General features: G+C 48.5%; 1 protein-coding gene across 1 annotated transcript in view; it reads right to left on the bottom strand.

Moving 5' to 3' along the window:
* LOC104502195 (histone-lysine N-methyltransferase EHMT1-like) overlaps positions 1 to 15,986 on the bottom strand; it is a gene marked incomplete at its 5' end in the record, with an annotated part of 30,859 nt that extends 14,873 nt beyond the window's left edge. The window contains 9 exons of the mRNA XM_010146134.1: positions 282 to 436; positions 3,020 to 3,124; positions 3,855 to 3,956; positions 6,357 to 6,479; positions 8,345 to 8,451; positions 9,734 to 9,816; positions 10,399 to 10,563; positions 11,263 to 11,489; positions 15,841 to 15,986. Of these exons, the coding sequence (XP_010144436.1) occupies positions 282 to 436; positions 3,020 to 3,124; positions 3,855 to 3,956; positions 6,357 to 6,479; positions 8,345 to 8,451; positions 9,734 to 9,816; positions 10,399 to 10,563; positions 11,263 to 11,489; positions 15,841 to 15,986 (1,213 nt within the window). The remainder of the gene's footprint in view (positions 1 to 281; positions 437 to 3,019; positions 3,125 to 3,854; positions 3,957 to 6,356; positions 6,480 to 8,344; positions 8,452 to 9,733; positions 9,817 to 10,398; positions 10,564 to 11,262; positions 11,490 to 15,840) is intronic.
* Between the last annotated feature and the right edge of the window lie 641 nt (positions 15,987 to 16,627).

Here is a 16,627-nt window from a genome sequence, read left to right on the forward strand (position 1 = left end):
TTTGTGCTGGGAAGCCCAGGCTGAGCACAGCCCCTCAGCCCTCTGCCCAAGGCTCCAGGACCAATCCACATTTACAGATTTTTTTACAGCAGCTCTGGCAGCAGCTAGAATTCCAGACCCACCAGCCAGGAGCAGGGCAAAGGAGGAACAAGCCCTCCATCCGCACTTTGCTTTGTGCTTAAATGCCGAAGGCATTTCAAGAGATCTCCTGAGCTTGTCAGCCAGGTCGAAAGAAGTGACCAGGGGGATGGAGAGGAGGGCAGGGCTGGAGCCATACTTACACAACACACTCGTAGCGGTTCTCCCTGGCTGCAATATGCAGGGGCGAGTCCCCGTGAATATTCACTGCGTGTAAATCACACTTAGCAGCCAGCAGTATCTCCGCTATGTCAACACAGCCAGAGAAAGCAGCCCAGTGCAAACAAATATTTTCCTCCTGGAGGGAAAGGAAACAGAGTAGAGGCTGTTTAGTGCATTAAAACTGCATCGCTTTGGGACTTCACCATCCTTAGCTCTATGCCTGCAGTATGCAACGTGTGGCTTGCAGTCTCCTTCCCTACATTGCTCCTTCTGGCTGGGACTGCCAGGGCAGGCAGGGAAATCTCCATGCAGACGAGCGGGGAGTTCTCACTCCAGCCGCCTCCGCGCACTGAAGACGGGGAAGGCTGCAGACAAAGCGGTCCATCGCCTTCCTCATACATGCAGGCAAATCGTCTGTCTGAGCCACAAAACAATCTGGATCAACCCACCAGAGAGGTGACAGACATGAACAAACAAGCTGGGAAAGGCTACAAGCTGAGATTCCCCAGCCCAGCCAGACAGGAGAGCTCGCGTGTCTCCCTGTGCTACGAAATGAAAGGCAAAGAGCACGGCATAAGCTGTAGGGTATGTGAAGGAGCTGGAAAGTGAACCATGAGACACAGGGAAGGCAATCAATCTGACTTCAGGCATCTCTTAAATACTGTATGTGCTCATCTCTCACTAGCAGCACTGGAAATAGCTGAACACTCATCTTTTTGATGGCTGTATTTTAAGCAATGATACTCTGTTTTCTGTTAGAGTGCAATTTGCAGCAGCACACGGCGAACCCTTCCCCATGGCAAGCTCTAAAGACGTCAATTACAACAGTGCCAGGATAGTCATGATTACCCAACTTTGCTCCTTTTTTTTTTTTTAAGCAAAAATAAAGCACATCTTTTAGTCATCGCAATTAACGTCGCTCCTTCCTTAAACGGGGAGGCTACAGACATACACTAGGGAGTGGGGAGACCTTTTTCTACACAGCTCCTGCCTCCCATTATGGAAACACCTAGGGAAAAAAAAAACTAATCACATCACATCCGAATCTACTGAAAAAACGAGCCCTGTCAACTGCACAGCACCTGCTGCTGCTCAGACAGGTTACAGACACCCAGACTCACTCCTCTGCCTAACAGCAGCATAATTGCAATCAAAAACGCTTCTCCCAGAGTATGATGTTTCCAGCACAAGTGACATCACCTCTTAATGACTGCAATCAGGAGACACCGAGTGTGGGGACAGCAACAGATATGCCATACTTACAGCTGCTAAGAGGATATTTTGCTCTCGAGCGAAGTGTTGACTGAGCTGATGAGATTTTCATCATTTAATATGTGATCTTGTAACTGGTAGCCAAAAGGCTACTGTGACTGATCAAACAAGTCAGTTTTGTTCAGAGCCAGCACTAGGGCTCCAAAGCAATGCAACAACCCAGAGAACACCCTCTCTCGCCTTGATTTTTGCTTTTAGGAACAGCATCAGATCTGCACCTGGCTAGGAACTACCTAAGCGGCCAAGGAAACAGAGGCCCCTACCAAGAAATGGCTTTTCAGACGGGATGGTGACTCCTCGGGAACAGCTGGAGCCTCTCTGAGCCCCATGAGACAAGTGTGCCAACACCGACCCCTGCTAGCACCCAAGACACAAAACCAAGGCATTTAGGGAGACAGATACAAACCAGTTACTTGTATCCCCTTCGATTAAAAAAGCACTAGGAGCCTTGGACAAGAAAATACCCCACCATGAGGCAAGCTAGAGTGTGAACGGATGCAGGGTGGGTACTTCACTGCAACAACTCTGTGCAGAAAGCAGGGAAGCCAGTTACCCTTCATTTCTCAAACTACCTCACAGCTACATGCCAAAGCCTGGAGTCCTCATCACACCCCGGTTCACACCCGAGCTTGCCTTGCAGATGCTTCTGGAGTTTCAATTTCCTTAGAGACAGAAAGGGGAAAATGAGAAACATACTATTAAGAAAAAAAGAAGAGGAGCAGTGCTGCTATGATGAGTCTCTGAACAGAAACCTGGATAACTGGGAGAGAAAAGGAGACAGCATCTCCCTTGTGTCTTCTATGTTTACTTGAAAATCCCCATGAAACTGGTTGGCACAGCCCAACACGCAGCTCCCAGGGACTCACAGAGTACATCCCACTCAGGCAGGATTTATGGAGGTGAAGAGCAGGCCGAAAGCCAGCTCTCCAGCTCACTGAGCCACCAGGCTGGACACACTCTGTCCACACTGGTGACTACATGCCTGTTATGCCTAGGAAAAGCCAGGCTTGCCAGACTTGCTGGCAGAGCGCCTGCCCAATCCATCCAGAAAAACCGAGTACAAGCTTATGTCCCTCAGAATGTCCCTAACCCCTGCCCGGTGCACACTGGCCTGGGACCAGCATGGACTCAAGGGGGATCTGCCTGGTGCAGCATCAACGTGGCAGCACAGTGGACCCAGGCAGATCAGAAGCAGGGAGGCACAGAGCTGACTGCAGCCTACAGCGCTACGTACAGCATCCTTACAGACTGCTCTGAAGAGCTGGAGGAAAAAGGCTTCTTGTCAGCTCGCAAACTTCTTCCCAGAGAATATATTGGGAAATTCTCCCACCAGACACGGTTCACTCAGCCCCAAACCACCCATGTCAAGGGACCACTGAGCCCAAAGTCCACCTCCTCAGGACTGTTTGGTTTTTAAACAGAGATTGTTAACCAGGAAAAACCTTACATTGTCACGGATGTTGATGTCCGACCCCTTCGCAAGCAGCAGCTTCACCAGCTCAATATGCTTGTACTCGGTGGCCCAGATCATTGGTGTCCAACCTCCGTCATCCTGATGAGAGAAAGGAATGGGTGAGACACACGGAACTGGCAGGACTGTCTCCCGTTGGCTTCCCAAGCTCCTCGGCAGCCACAGACCCCTTCCCTCCCCAAATTTGTCTCATCGCTCTCCTTCTGATCTGTGCTGCTGCAAGGAGAGGTCCCTCAGAGCCCAGCACGAGTGGAACCAAGATGCCTCAAGCCAAATGGAGTTTATCTGCAGCTCAGCACACTGGCAGTGGATCTCTGGGTCATTCACAGGCAGCTGACTGTCCAAAAGGCACAACAACCATCCAAGCTCGTGTAAAAGCTCTTACAAAAGCTCCCTGAGAAGCCTGGGGGAGTTAGGCTTCCCCCAGAATAAGCAACACCCGATGCAGCACTGCCTCATCCCACAGCAATGGATAACCTCTGCGATGGCAAGTGCCAGGCTCAACCCACACTGTGGCATGTCCATGATCCCCCTGTCCATGATGCCCCCATGATCCCTCCCCTTGAGCAACAGGATCCCCATGCGATTTCAGGGCAAGGAGAAACTGCAAATCAAGGCACACAGAAGGAACATTTCCTGAGGTCAGTGGCAGGGATCACAGGATGCCCACAGCACTGTCACCCTGTCATAATTTTCAGGTGCCCCCAGCAGCAGGTCCATGTTTGAGTGACCACTGCACAGACAGCATGCTGTTGAGACTTGGGTCCTGGCCTGAGAAAAGCAGCTTCTGCCCCTCACAGAAAGGCCTCACCTGGCAGTTGACATCCATCTTCCCGTTGGAGAGGAGGTACTGAACAACGTCATAGTGCCCCTTCTTGGCAGCCAAGTGCAGACATGTGGAGCCCTCCGCATCCTGGACAAACCACAGAACAAGCACTCAGGGGACATCCCTTCCCAGCGATTCCCATGTCTGCATGACACCAGCGATGCTTATGAACACCAGGGAAGTTCACAGAAGGAGCAGAGGCCTCCAAAAGCCCCCAGCCCACCATCAGGAGGGGAGAAAGCAGCAGCAGCGACGAACATCAGCACTGAGCAGAAGGGAGCTTCACACAAAGCTCAGAGGTGCTGCCCGCACAGAGCAGGAGGCTGAGAGTGCAAAGGCTACAGGAAGCCTAGGGAAGGTATCCCAAAGGTACCTAGGGAATGGAAGCCCCAAACCCTGGAAGATTGATGCTCCCCTTCCCCAAAGACTCTCTCCAAATCTTCTCCATGTGCTGGAGAAACAAGGGGAGGCAGAAATTCCTTACAGAGGCAGAGCTTGCACTTTATGTCAGAAAAGTAGCCTTTTCTCAACCTGAAATGCTCCGTTTATACTGGGTTTGTTTGGTTTGGGGGTTTTTTTTCCTGTGTTTTATGAGCACAAGGCCTTATCCCAGCACCTGGCAACAGGGCAAAGGGGCTAGGAGCCTCCAGAGAGACCAAGCCCTCAGTGGGCCCGCAGCTGTCTGCCAAGATAGGAGATAAAAAACAACCATGAAGGTTGAAAGAAAAAATGCCTTTGGGAGCTGAGAATAGAGGGTCTGGAGGAGATGGTCGGGCTGTGAGTCATGTCGGAGACACTCCCACACTAACACCAACGATCTCAGCGGCTGGAGCCTGATTTTTATCAGGCATTTATATCCCAAGAGCTTAGCACACAGCAAGGCCTAGAGACCAGGAAATAAGGAGGAGGAAATGAGAGACTAAAAACCAAGATGATTCCTTCCAGCTAAGCCCCTGGAAGCAACATCAGAGGCAGGACCTTTCGGATGGAGCTGAACGGAGAACACGGGGCTGGGGAGCAACCCTCCAGTCAAGGATGGGATGTCTCAGGTTAGGGATTACACTGGGTGGGCTTCTGAGGGTAAAGAAGGAGTTCTACATCCCCATAAGTTGCTGCCACATCTGAATAATGCCACGGCTTTTCCCTTAGATGAGCCTGAGCCAAGTGCAGCTTCTCAACCCGATGGAGAGCAGGTATATTTTAATATAAAGTTTCTGCAGGTTCTGAGTGGGGCTTTTATGTCCTATTTCAGGGTCAACAGCTTCACCCTGGGCTCTGAGAAGTCCCCGCAGCTCCACCACTGTCCTCAGTGTCCCCCCCACCCAGCAGTCCTGCACGGCCAAGCTGGGCACACACCCACAGCCCTTCACGGCCAGATTTCTCGTCAAAATGGCTGGAGCTGATTTTGAACAGCGATGTTGCTGCATTCAGAAAGATGACTAATTTGGTGCAAGAAACTAATTAACATAATAAACTAGTCTAGACTTCAGACATGATCTCAGGTTTCTAATTTGCTTTTGCAAGCTCAGGATTTTTTTCCTTCCTTTTACCTTTAGAAGCAAAACCACCCTCTTCTCTCTTCCACAGGAATAAACCAGGTGAGAGATGTCTGGGTTGCTCCAAGACACTTGGCACAGCAGCCAGCACGAACCCACATGTCCCTGTCCTGTCCCTTCCCCCTTCCCAGCTCAGAACCAGACACCCAAGGATCCGTTCAAGGCTCAGGGTGGGCAACACTTGGTTTCTTGTGCATCCTCCTGGCCCTGCCAGCTCCTGCGTGAAAAGAACATCCCGGCCCCGCCGTACTGCCTAGCAATAGCAGAGGAGCGTGCCAGCAGCAGCGGTTGTAACAATAAGAAGTTCACATGGGGAGGGTTCCTGTGCTCCAAATAGCATCTGATTTATAGGACTAATAAACGATCTGTATATCTTCCAAGATTGCAAAGCAACCCGAGCATGTTAAAGGCAAATAGACAGCTGCATTTTATTGTATTTGTTTAAATTAAAGGGTAGAGTTTAAAGATGGGGTCCAATTTTGCCACTGCAGCGTGACTGCAAGAAACCACACACCAGTCCTTTGGAAAGGAAAGCTTCCTCTGTCATTTTTGCTGGCTTGGCAAGCACCTAATTATGAGCCCATTTTAAAATGTCACCCCAAAATTCTCATTATTAGAGTCCATAGAAAAGGAAACTCTGAAATCAAACTCCAAATCCACTGCAAAGGATTTGTGACACTAAAACTTAGTAGCCCTAAATGAAATCAAATACTCTCTACATTTGGTGCCACCAACTAATGCAGCAAGTGGCAGCGCTTGCCCCACACTGCTCACTGCACCTTGGGGATGAGCTGATACTACCGACAGCCACAGCCTCACCTTGCCTTCGCACCCAAGACAAGCAAGCCCGTTCCCCCTCTGCCAGGACTTAAAACCTGTCCAGAAGACAGAGGCTTCTTCAGGAGAAAAAAGTAAGGAAAAAAACTTCTACCTTAGGATCTACTAGTGCTCCAGCTTTGATAAGGTATTTCACAGTTTCCAGATGGTTGTTTTCTGCTGCTTCCATCAGTGGGGTCCTCTGGTCTTCAGAGCAGGTGTCTATGTTAGCACCAGCCTGTTAAGGCCAAGGCAAAGACAAGGAGAGTTATAATCACTCCTGGTTAGCAGAGGAAGGATGTGGGAGTAGAGATTTAGTAGCAAGGTTTTTTTCCTGAAATTTAACCAGATTGAGCAGGAAAAAAAAAAAATAAAGCCAGGGAAGAAGGCAGCCCAGCTTCAGCAGTTCTGGAAGGCAGCACACATTGCCCGCCCTCTCTCCTGCCTTCTACAGACAGTAACCAGGGCATAAGGAAACCAAGAGCTTTTGTTATTAATGGATTTTGTACCGCTACCTTCTAGATATTGTTTGTGTAACAATTTGAAAAAATCACCCTCTTCCTTTATCCAGCAGCTTTGTTCTCTCTGGTCCTTCATTTCTATGGACACAATGAACAAAGCAACCAGCCCTTCCCAATGTCACAAGCAATAGGAACAACTTGCTGATTGCAACAGAAGTAGGAGCTGTAGAAGAAATGCTGGAGATAGGCTAACTATTGCTGTTCCTGAACAGCAGCATCTCCACAGAGGTCTCAGAATACGTTCATTCAACATGGAGTGCCTCTGGACCCCACTCTTCCTCTTTTCCTAAACACTACTGTGTCAGGTATCCTGCCTGCTTTAGCTCTTTGCCTTAGCTCAGTAACCCACCCGATACTTAAAACCAAAAGAAAATCTGAGACAACACAATTCTTGGCAGGCCACATGAAGCACAGACCTGTTTAGAGCAGCAACACGCTGACTCAGCTTCACCTGGCACAAGAAGCTGGCCCGTTGCTTCCAGGTGCCTCCCACCAAAAGCATTTGTTTTGATAATTTTTAAATAGCTAAAGCTATCAAAACCAGACCAGAGAAGAGACATTTCGAGTCTCAAGCTGGGGACATTCCCATGCTACCGCAGTACCCAGACATCAGGGAAGAGACAAGAAGATAAAGGACTTCAGAAAAAAACAACCCTACTGTTATGCAATTCAAATTGTACATAATAGCTCAGAATTTTTGCTCCTTTTAGTCATACGAGTCAGTCTGTTGTCTTCACATACAGTAACATCAGTGAGGGAGAGAAGCAGGGTATGCCCATGGCTCCATCTTCAAAGAGTGCTCTGAAAGCCTCCGACTCTGGATGCTGAAACGCAACATCCCAGCAGGCTCAAAGATGTGGCACTGCTGCTTTCCCAAAAGCCCTTAAGGTTTCCCAGTCACAGAGGGGAAACAAAACAGACTTCTAGTCGCTTCAGACAACGTATGCCAGTACAAAAAAATCAAAAACTTCTCTTCCTAAACCCTTCTTTTTCCTTTCTATCGTTTTGGAGCAGGTTCAGCAAGAGCAGACCTATAACTTTGACCATCTTCCCTCCATTAGATCCCAAATCTCAGATGTTAACTCAGACTTGTGCCTTTCCTTCCCTCCTTTTCACATGTGGGACATTGACACTGTAGAGGAAATTCCTGCCAAAGTTACTCAGGTTTTGATGGAAGGGAAGATGGGGTCTGCTAGCTTCCAGCTCCAGAGCCTCCCAGCCTTTGTCACGCACTGCAGCAGCTTGGCAGTCGGTGTTGGCACCTCTGGCAGCGCTGGCTGTGCTGAGCCATATCGGTTCCCACATGAACGCGCTGGGTTCCCAGGGCCCTGCACTGAAGCTTGACACGCTCACTGCCCAGACAGTGAATCCTGCTTGGAGAACAGCCTAGAAAGACAGCTTCGGTCATCTCCTCTAAGACCTCGCGTTACTCTCCACTACTCCTCCCTTAGCAAACCCCGAGAACGAGGAGGGTAGGAGAGATGTTCCAGTGCTCATTTCCAAGCAGGCTTTAGCCATGTAGGGCAAGAGACCAAAAACCACAGAAAATTGCTTGTACAGAAGAACGTAAGTGGAGACAGACCTGAATCAGCATATGGCAGATGTCCACATGGCCAGACTCAGCGGCAGCATGGAGAGGGGTCCTCTTGCTCTGATGCTCCATTTTAAAATTAGGGTCAATTCCATCCACTGAAAAACAGAGCAGAAATACGTTCAACCACAGTTCAGAGATCAGAGAAAAGTGAAGCCGGAGAACCAGGTCTCAGCTGAAGGCTTTTAAAGGATGAGCTCCCACACCATCCTCAGCCCTTCTCAGGACTCGCTACATATCCAAGCCCGAGAGCTCTCAGGGTAGTCCCAAGGGCATTTGATATGCAAGAGCCTCAAACCAAGAGCTTCAGAATCACCATGGAACTCAATACCTTTAAGGCATTACAATTTCTGCACAGGCCTTCTCCCTCGGATTCACGACTCACCACCTCTCAGTGCAACAAACCCAACAAACACAATACAAAGATAGAAAGAAAAAAAAATCTGCTTTGTTTAAAGCAACAGTTGGAAGCCACAACAGGTCAGGACTACCTGGCCTTTTTGTCTCACCACTATTATCTGTAATTAATATTAATCCTGGCTGCACTCCTGCAAACACAAGGCCACAGAGTGGATGGAGCTTCTCTGGCTAACACAAGCTTGGGATCTGGCTGGACGTTCTCCCAGCTGAGCAAAGACTGACAGAGGATGATGACAGCCAGACAAAGATGTCTGGGTGTGATAACATGTTGCATATGATGAGACCGTAGTTAAATATCAATGAATAACATTTTTGTGCCATTGAAGACACAAACAATGAAGCTAACACTTGCTAGAAGAAAAAATGAGAACTGATAAATGAGAAGAACAAAAAGAGTCCAAAAATGTACTTCAAAGTACTGGACCAGGAAGGAAATGATCCCCGAGAAACAACATGTCCTTCACAGGGGTAGATACCGCAGGAGTATTTGTGGGTAGAAACAAGCTCAGCAGCTCAAAGTCATCTGGTGACAGACAGCTATGCGCTCCCACAACAACCCCGTCTATTGAAGGGCTCTTCCTTTCTGCTCTCCTGCAGATGGGTCTCGGCTTAAGGTGACTCCCATCTCTTTATCTCTCCACTGGATGCAAATACCAGAGAGAAAAGGTTCTCTCAGACAGGAAGTATCATATGTAGGCCATCTGCGGACAGAAGCAGCTTCTCTGGCTAAAACCATGTCCAAACGCAGGAGCGAGTTGGGAGCAGGTCCACACTTCTCACAAAAATGAAGCCATCTCCAGTGACACATCACTTGCGAAGAGGCTTTCTCCTCCAGCTCCACTCGCAGGGGGCAGTGGGGAGTATGACGTGCTGCCGTGCTGGGAACTGGACTCTGGCAGCTGCCTGGCAGGAGCTGGGAGTACTGCCAGACATGCAATGTCCTGGGAAGGAGCCACCTACCCAACATCAGCAGGACTTTCTGCAGCTCTCCTTGCCTTGCAGAGAAGTACAACTGCTTTGGATGGAACCGTAACTTCTTGGGTCTGCAGGAGTGGGGAAAAAAAGCCATAATTAATATTGAAAACACTCCTGGCATTTCACCTCACCCCATCGCAACCCAGTCTGTTCTTATGGTACAACTCCAGAGTGCTGGCAAAACACGAGAACAAGAGGTCTCCCGAAGGTCTTAAAACTTCCAGCTATAACCACAACCAGCCTTGTTCTGCTGAGGGCTGTATTTGTGCAGTGCTGCTCATCAACAAATTCTGGGTCTTACTAGGGTAAAATGGGAACTGTGGTAGCCATGGCCGTGGCTGGAGAGACAGTGACAAACTAAACCCTCCAGAGAAATCAGTAAAGACATTGAGAGCTATCACTGTTCCCTTAAATCAGTAACCTGATGGGTGTGACAAATGATCGAAGCAAGCAAACAAAAAAAAAAAAAAAAAAAAAAGGTAATAATCCAGACACTTCATTTGCTGTCGAGGGGGTGAGAAAAAAGAACAAAACAAAAAAAAAAAAAAAAAAAAAAAAAAAAAAGGTCAGATTTGGGCCCAAAATCTAACACTAAATCACAGTTTTCTCTAGGTTACGAAGCTGGAGAGAACCAGCAGTTTTTTTCTTACTTTTCGGAGTCCAGGGCAATCAGAGCACTTTCCAGAGTTTCTTTAACTGGTCCCTGGGTCAGGCTAGTAGTAGGCTTTGGAAAAACTGAAGACCCAGCCATGTCAAACCCCTCAGCAGCTGAACTTTCTGGCTTGTCTTCCTCTGACAACCGTGTCCCAGTGCCACTGAAGAGAGAAAATGAGAGACAGCCAAAGCACAACCATTAAAAATACACAATGGTGTGTATCTGATGCCAAAGGAGGAAAGGAAATGGATTTTAAATACCGATAAGCGTAAGTGAAATCGAAACACAAAGCAATGTATTTCACAGCCTTTTTGGAAAGAACTTGCCCCAGAAAGGAGTTGCACTGCCCGATGATTACATTTTGATGTACTCTGTGCTGCAGGAAACTCCTGGAACATGGGGCAAGTCACAAAGGCCACAAGAACAAGATCAGATCAGACGGGAAGTCGGAGCACTGTTCAGCACAGGGATGGTATGAATTGTGTTTCCCTCTGTTTATACTTGTGCCCATTGGTGCAAGGCAGGAGCTACGACTAGGTACTGCATGCATTTCCCTGTTACTTACACATGGCAACATCAACTTGCTCCACTATTATTCCTTTCCTAACAATAAGAGAAAGGAATGGTTTTAACTCCAGAACGCCTCCTATCTCTACAGCTTCTGTCCCAGCTGTCCTTGTGGCTGTTGCACTCTTCTCCAGCACAGTGAGCAACGCAAAACACGCTTGTCCTGCAGCTGAGCTCGCCTTGTCAAAGCAGGACCCCAAAGCACTTTGCTCCTCAGCAGGAGCACAAGCCTTCAAATGCAAAGTACAGTCTGACATGAGGTTTGATATCACCACGTGCTCCCCAAGCTCACCTTCCTGTCGTGGTGTCAGCCCTTCCCTCCACAGCCGCTGGTTTCTGCTGTTCGTAGGTCAGCGACACCATCGAGGTCGTGTCCGCTTTTGCTATTGTCACCTCCTTTGCCTTGGAGGCCTCTTCCCCGCAGTGTGGGCAGTAGCTCATGTCGTTGACCTGGGAGGCACAGTTCTTGTGGAAACGGTGGGAGATGCTGCTCTCCGGCTGACACTCCATGAAAGTGCCCTAAAAAAACCAGAGAGGAAATTCACACCGTGGTCACTATGAGCCTCGCCCCTTCTACATGCTTCATCCGCAGGTCTCTTACATACTTCATTCCTCACCACTCTTGTCCCTGGCGCTTCCAATACAGTAAGCAAGCACTGCCACTTCTTTAGAAGAGAACAAAACCAAGGTAACAGGGAAAAAACTCACTTGTTAGGGACTGCAAAGCAAGTTTTTGAATTGTGCTTGGGAAACAGAACCAAGAAGTCCCAATTTGCAGCTCTTTCCTCTTGAAGTTCTCGCTTATGTTTCAAGGAGTGCCAGTGTACTGTAAGGACGCCCCCAAAACTGGAAGACAAAACCTCAGACCTGCGTGCTGAGCCAGCATTCAAACTACCCAACAAAGCTGCGCACAAACCATTCAAGGCCCTACAGGAATATAATCAAACGAGCTGTTAACCCCAGTGTCACCTAAAGGACGCGACTGCTCTGCTTGGACCAGCCCCGCATGCTCTTTAACCCCAGCAATGAGGTTGACTGCTCCCTCCGCAAACCTGGGCAACTTTTCTTAAAATTATTCTCCCTTTCCAGCAAAGTCCTTGGAACTGCTCTGAAGGCACCCCAGAACTCAATGCCCTGTGATATTAGTGCTACCTGAAGCCCTACTGTGCTCTGTTATTAGTGATGGACAGCACAGACCAACAGTCCTGGGTTCACCTCTATGTTCACCTCTCTGACCTATGACATGTCACTGAGAAATGTGCAAGCATGTAAGGAAAGGCTGGATCACACCCACTCCTCTCCTCAATTCACAGTCCTCCCAAGCAATCTAATCAACTCTCTTTCAGCGTTTCAAAATGCCTTTAAGGGTTTTGAGGATTCTATCCTTCAAACGATCTTTGACTCAGCATGAACACCCAGGATGTCTCCATTTATTACACTAATGCTTGAGACTGTGGTAGCATCTTCCATTGAGTCATCCTGAAGAACACTACCATCAGACAACTAAGCCTCCTCATCACCCCGTGAGGCCCTCAATTGGTGTTTTTCAGCTTTACCAACAGGGAAACTAGGATGCTGATGACTTAAAGGACTGGACCACAACTATTAAAAGCCTCGGTGGCAAAGGTGGAAGAAGCAGCAGGAGATCTCAAACACTGCCTTGTTCCAGTGCCATCATGCAGGTTCCCCAACTAAACCATCAGGAGCAGGCAGGAGGACACAGATGTGTGTACACAGATTCATTTACAAACCGAGCTAATACAATTTTTGATGCAATTGATCTATAGAAAGAAAGAAAAAAACCCTTTCATTCCTAAGAAATTCCTAAGGCAAGACTTCCACCATGTGAAATCCCAGTGGAAACCCTTCAGTAACACCCCTTGGGGTCTCCAGGAAGATAAAGGTGACGATTGCAGCTACCCTCACACACATTGCTGTTGAAAACACCACCTGATATGCTGTGGAACGAGGTGGAGCTGATGCCAAGGCAGTCAGTAAACCCGGTTAGGTACCATCTCCACCTTCAGCTCTTCCAGCTACTGTGACAGGTACCCCCTTCCCTAGATTGAGAGCACGGACTTACTGCAGTGCAAAAGTATCCACAGCCAGGGCAACACTGGTGTTTCACCATCCTCCCTCTATGGTCCTCACACAGCACCAAAAGCTGGACTTTGTTAGACGGGCGCATCAGTTCATACTTAACCACACTGTTTGTGCATCGGCCCAGCTGGAACAGGAGAAATTAAAGGAAATGAAATTACTGGAGACCAAAACACTCTCTGTCCTTGTGCGGAGGAAGATCTTGCACACTGCCTCGATGAGCCCTGGCTTTGTCACAGTAATTCAGATGTGTGCCAGATAGCATTAGCAGTGCAGCAGGAAGCTGTGAAAGCTGCTCTCACAGGAAGAAATGCATCATTTACTAACTAACATGCACGTGGACCCCAGTCGTTTGTTCTTTGCAAGACAAAAAAAGGTCGTATCTGGAAATATGCAACAGCCAAGCAGCGGCGGAAGGGGCAGTCCCGTGGGCCTGACTCACACAACATACGCTCCCCTTTCGGCAGAAAGAGCGGCTGTCAGTGACCAAGAGAACAAGACCATGCACACTAAATCTTGTTACTGTTCAAAAGCGTTAAGTCACAGGAAGATAAAGAGAAAAATAATTGCTCATCATTGCCAGCGAGGTTATAGTCTGTACTGGTTCCAGCACTGGACCTTGCCCAGACCACAGAGGTGAACAGCCAAACAGGAGAGCTCAGCTCAAGTCACATTTGTAACACGTTTTCCAAAGGATTTCACCAACGTACAGCTCTGGCCTTAAAGAACTGTCCTCTCGTGCACCACCTTGTTCTGTTAACGACAGCAGGCTCCACAATTTTCCCAACCAGCCCTACTTCCTCTGCTGCATCAGAAAGACCAGCACTTCCTTCTGCTGTCCCCACTCACACATCTTTGACATTTCCACAGCCCAGTTGCCACCTGCCAGCATGACGCGACACTGCCTGTGTTCTGCAAGTTCCTCTTGCTTGTCCCCCCAATGTTTGGCAAAGGACATTTACAAACTAGAAATACAAACATGAAAGACCACTACAAGGACACGTCCCTACTGAAATCTGAGCATGGTTCACTGTGCGCTGCCATCCTGGGCAGAGGAGTCAGTCAGGAGCCCGGTGCCTGCTCATCACCAACAGACTGTCCCCTCTGCTCTAGCTGATGCGCTGCCATTTCTCAAGAAAACCAGAGTTTTTGGCTCATTTTTTTAAACTCCACTTCTGCAGAATCAACACCTCTACAGAAAAAAGAACAACTTTGAACCTCACCTCATCATTCACCTCCAACAACTCTGATTCAACTTACCCAAATTCCAGCTGCAAAGTCTACCTGCAGTTGTTACACCTTGGCTAGACTGGTCACCATAAGCACACAGACCCCAGGGGCTGCAGGGGTGGTAGTGGAGGACCAGTGCATTGATCTGTACTGCTGAGCTGAGGACATTCGATGAACACGTGAAACGCTGCACTGTCCAAATGAGGAAGTCCCTGCATTATTATGTCACCCTATAGTATTTGTTAGAAACTAAAAAAGAAAAGCTATGAAACAATTAATTGCTATTTTCCAACCATGAGAGATTGCAGCAGGGTGCTCATAACTATTTATAACATTCTCCAGGACATGACAGTCTGGAGAACCCCCTATTCACAGGTATCATATTTTTCCAACACCTGAGTCACTTGGCCCTTTATGAAAGGCTCTACCATAAAGCCTGGCCTTCGCTATTCCTCTCTCCAATTCATCCGGGGACAGAACTGTCAAACCGCCGCACACACGAGAAGGAACTCCTCATATACCTTGTGTTTAGTTAGACACCCTGGGGTCTTCCTCTCTCCTGTCAGGCTCCAGAACATCCTCTCTTCAATGAACCAATGTTGCCAAGGTCCTCTAGAGATACCAGTACATACTACCAGAAGCAGAGCTGGACTGCAAATCTGATTGTCCTTTTCTCCCTCTGTACATCCTTGTCTTGGGATCCTGCAGAACTAGGGATATTCTCACTCTTGGTCCTACCACCAGTATCACAGCGCTGCAGCATGACCACAGCTCACCTGAAGCTTAGAGGAAATCCAATTGCTCCCAGTAAGAAGAAGATCTACCAAGCATGTTCCTGTTCTGCAGACTTGTTTTCCAGACTCTGGGAGGGAGCCACTTCCACCACTGACTTCCACACTTCTGGAACCAGTAGAGCCCACCTAGCCCAGCTGTGATCAACTGGAAAGCGTCAAGTGCCATCGTTTTCAGCCAGCCAGGCCTGGAGGCTGCGCAGGGTTGCCAGGACATAAGAAGCTTTGTAATAGAAGCCTCTTGGGGGAAGAGGAGAGGGGAAGGCTGGGGCAGCCCGAGCCAGCGGAGGGCATGCCAAGTTCCCGAAACTCAAGAGCTGGCTACGGAAAGGTTTGCATCAGCTCCTCCGTAGTCAAGGGAAACCAGTGCCAAGCTTCCTCTGATCGCATTTTCTCACTTTGATGCATGCTAATGTATTTTAGCCCACTTGGCCCGAAGTGTGTCTGTTACATCAACTTGATCCAGCCGCACAGGCCAGGACAAGCAGGAGAGATCCACCCAGCGCCGCTCCAACGGCAGACCGCACCACCTCCTCCCTTCCAAGGCCTTTGAGCCGGCTGTGCGACATGCACAGAGTGTTGGAGGCCTCAGCTTCGTGAGCGAGATGTTTGCTGCACACCAGTGGGTTCCCAGTCTAGTAGGCTGCAGAGCCCCTGCGTGACCTGACGAATCCCAGCACAGCTTTTTATTGTTTGTGTGTTTGTCCTCAGCAGAAAAGTCTGCGAGAAGCTGAAAGACAGGCTCTTACCTCGTTATCCACACTCTCCGTGGCCATGCACTGGTTGTTGGCTAGCGTGGTGATCTCTCTGCTTTTGGGGGTTTCCATTCGACAGCTACAGAGGGGCACTTCCTGGAGACCATCTACTTCCATTGCTTCAGGACCATTGGAAAGACCTGGAGTACAGAAGACCAGTAACTCAACTCTCCCAGGAGAATGGGTGCAGTCCACCAACACCACCCACGTCCCATGGCATCTTCCCATTCCGCATCCTGAAACACTTTCAAGGCGTTATCTAAACCCTGTAAAAAAAGACCCCTTTCTTACACCGGTTGGAGTTTGCAAAAGCTTCCTGTGCTTTTCTATGTCCAGCCACACCACAGCTGATTGCGCTGAAATCAAGAATATCGAGTTAATAACAGTTTACTCTGAGAAAACCTCGACAAGGAAAAGCATCGATGAGGTACAGATTTTTATTAAATTTTTATCCCCCCCACCTGCCCCAAAACACTGTGCTCTGGCACCAGAAGATGTGCAGGAAACCTGCTGGCATTGGACATTTGAATAGTTGGTGGAGTGATAAATAGTGAGGATCAGGAAAGCACAAACTTCTGTTTGCAGAGGCTTATTACACAGAAGGGGAAAACAAAATTCCTGGGACTATTTGGTCTCAGCCAACCAAGAATTATTTATTTTGGAAAGAGAACAAACCAGGGAAAAGAAAGCAACGAGATGCTCAGATGTTCTGCCTTCTCCTCACCGCTTTCTCTCAGATTTTAAACATTTTCATCTAAAGGTAGATAATGGCTTTTGAGGG

This window comes from Buceros rhinoceros, unplaced genomic scaffold (assembly GCF_000710305.1).
Source record: "Buceros rhinoceros silvestris isolate BGI_N320 unplaced genomic scaffold, ASM71030v1 scaffold34410, whole genome shotgun sequence".
NCBI lineage: Eukaryota > Metazoa > Chordata > Aves > Bucerotiformes > Bucerotidae > Buceros > Buceros rhinoceros.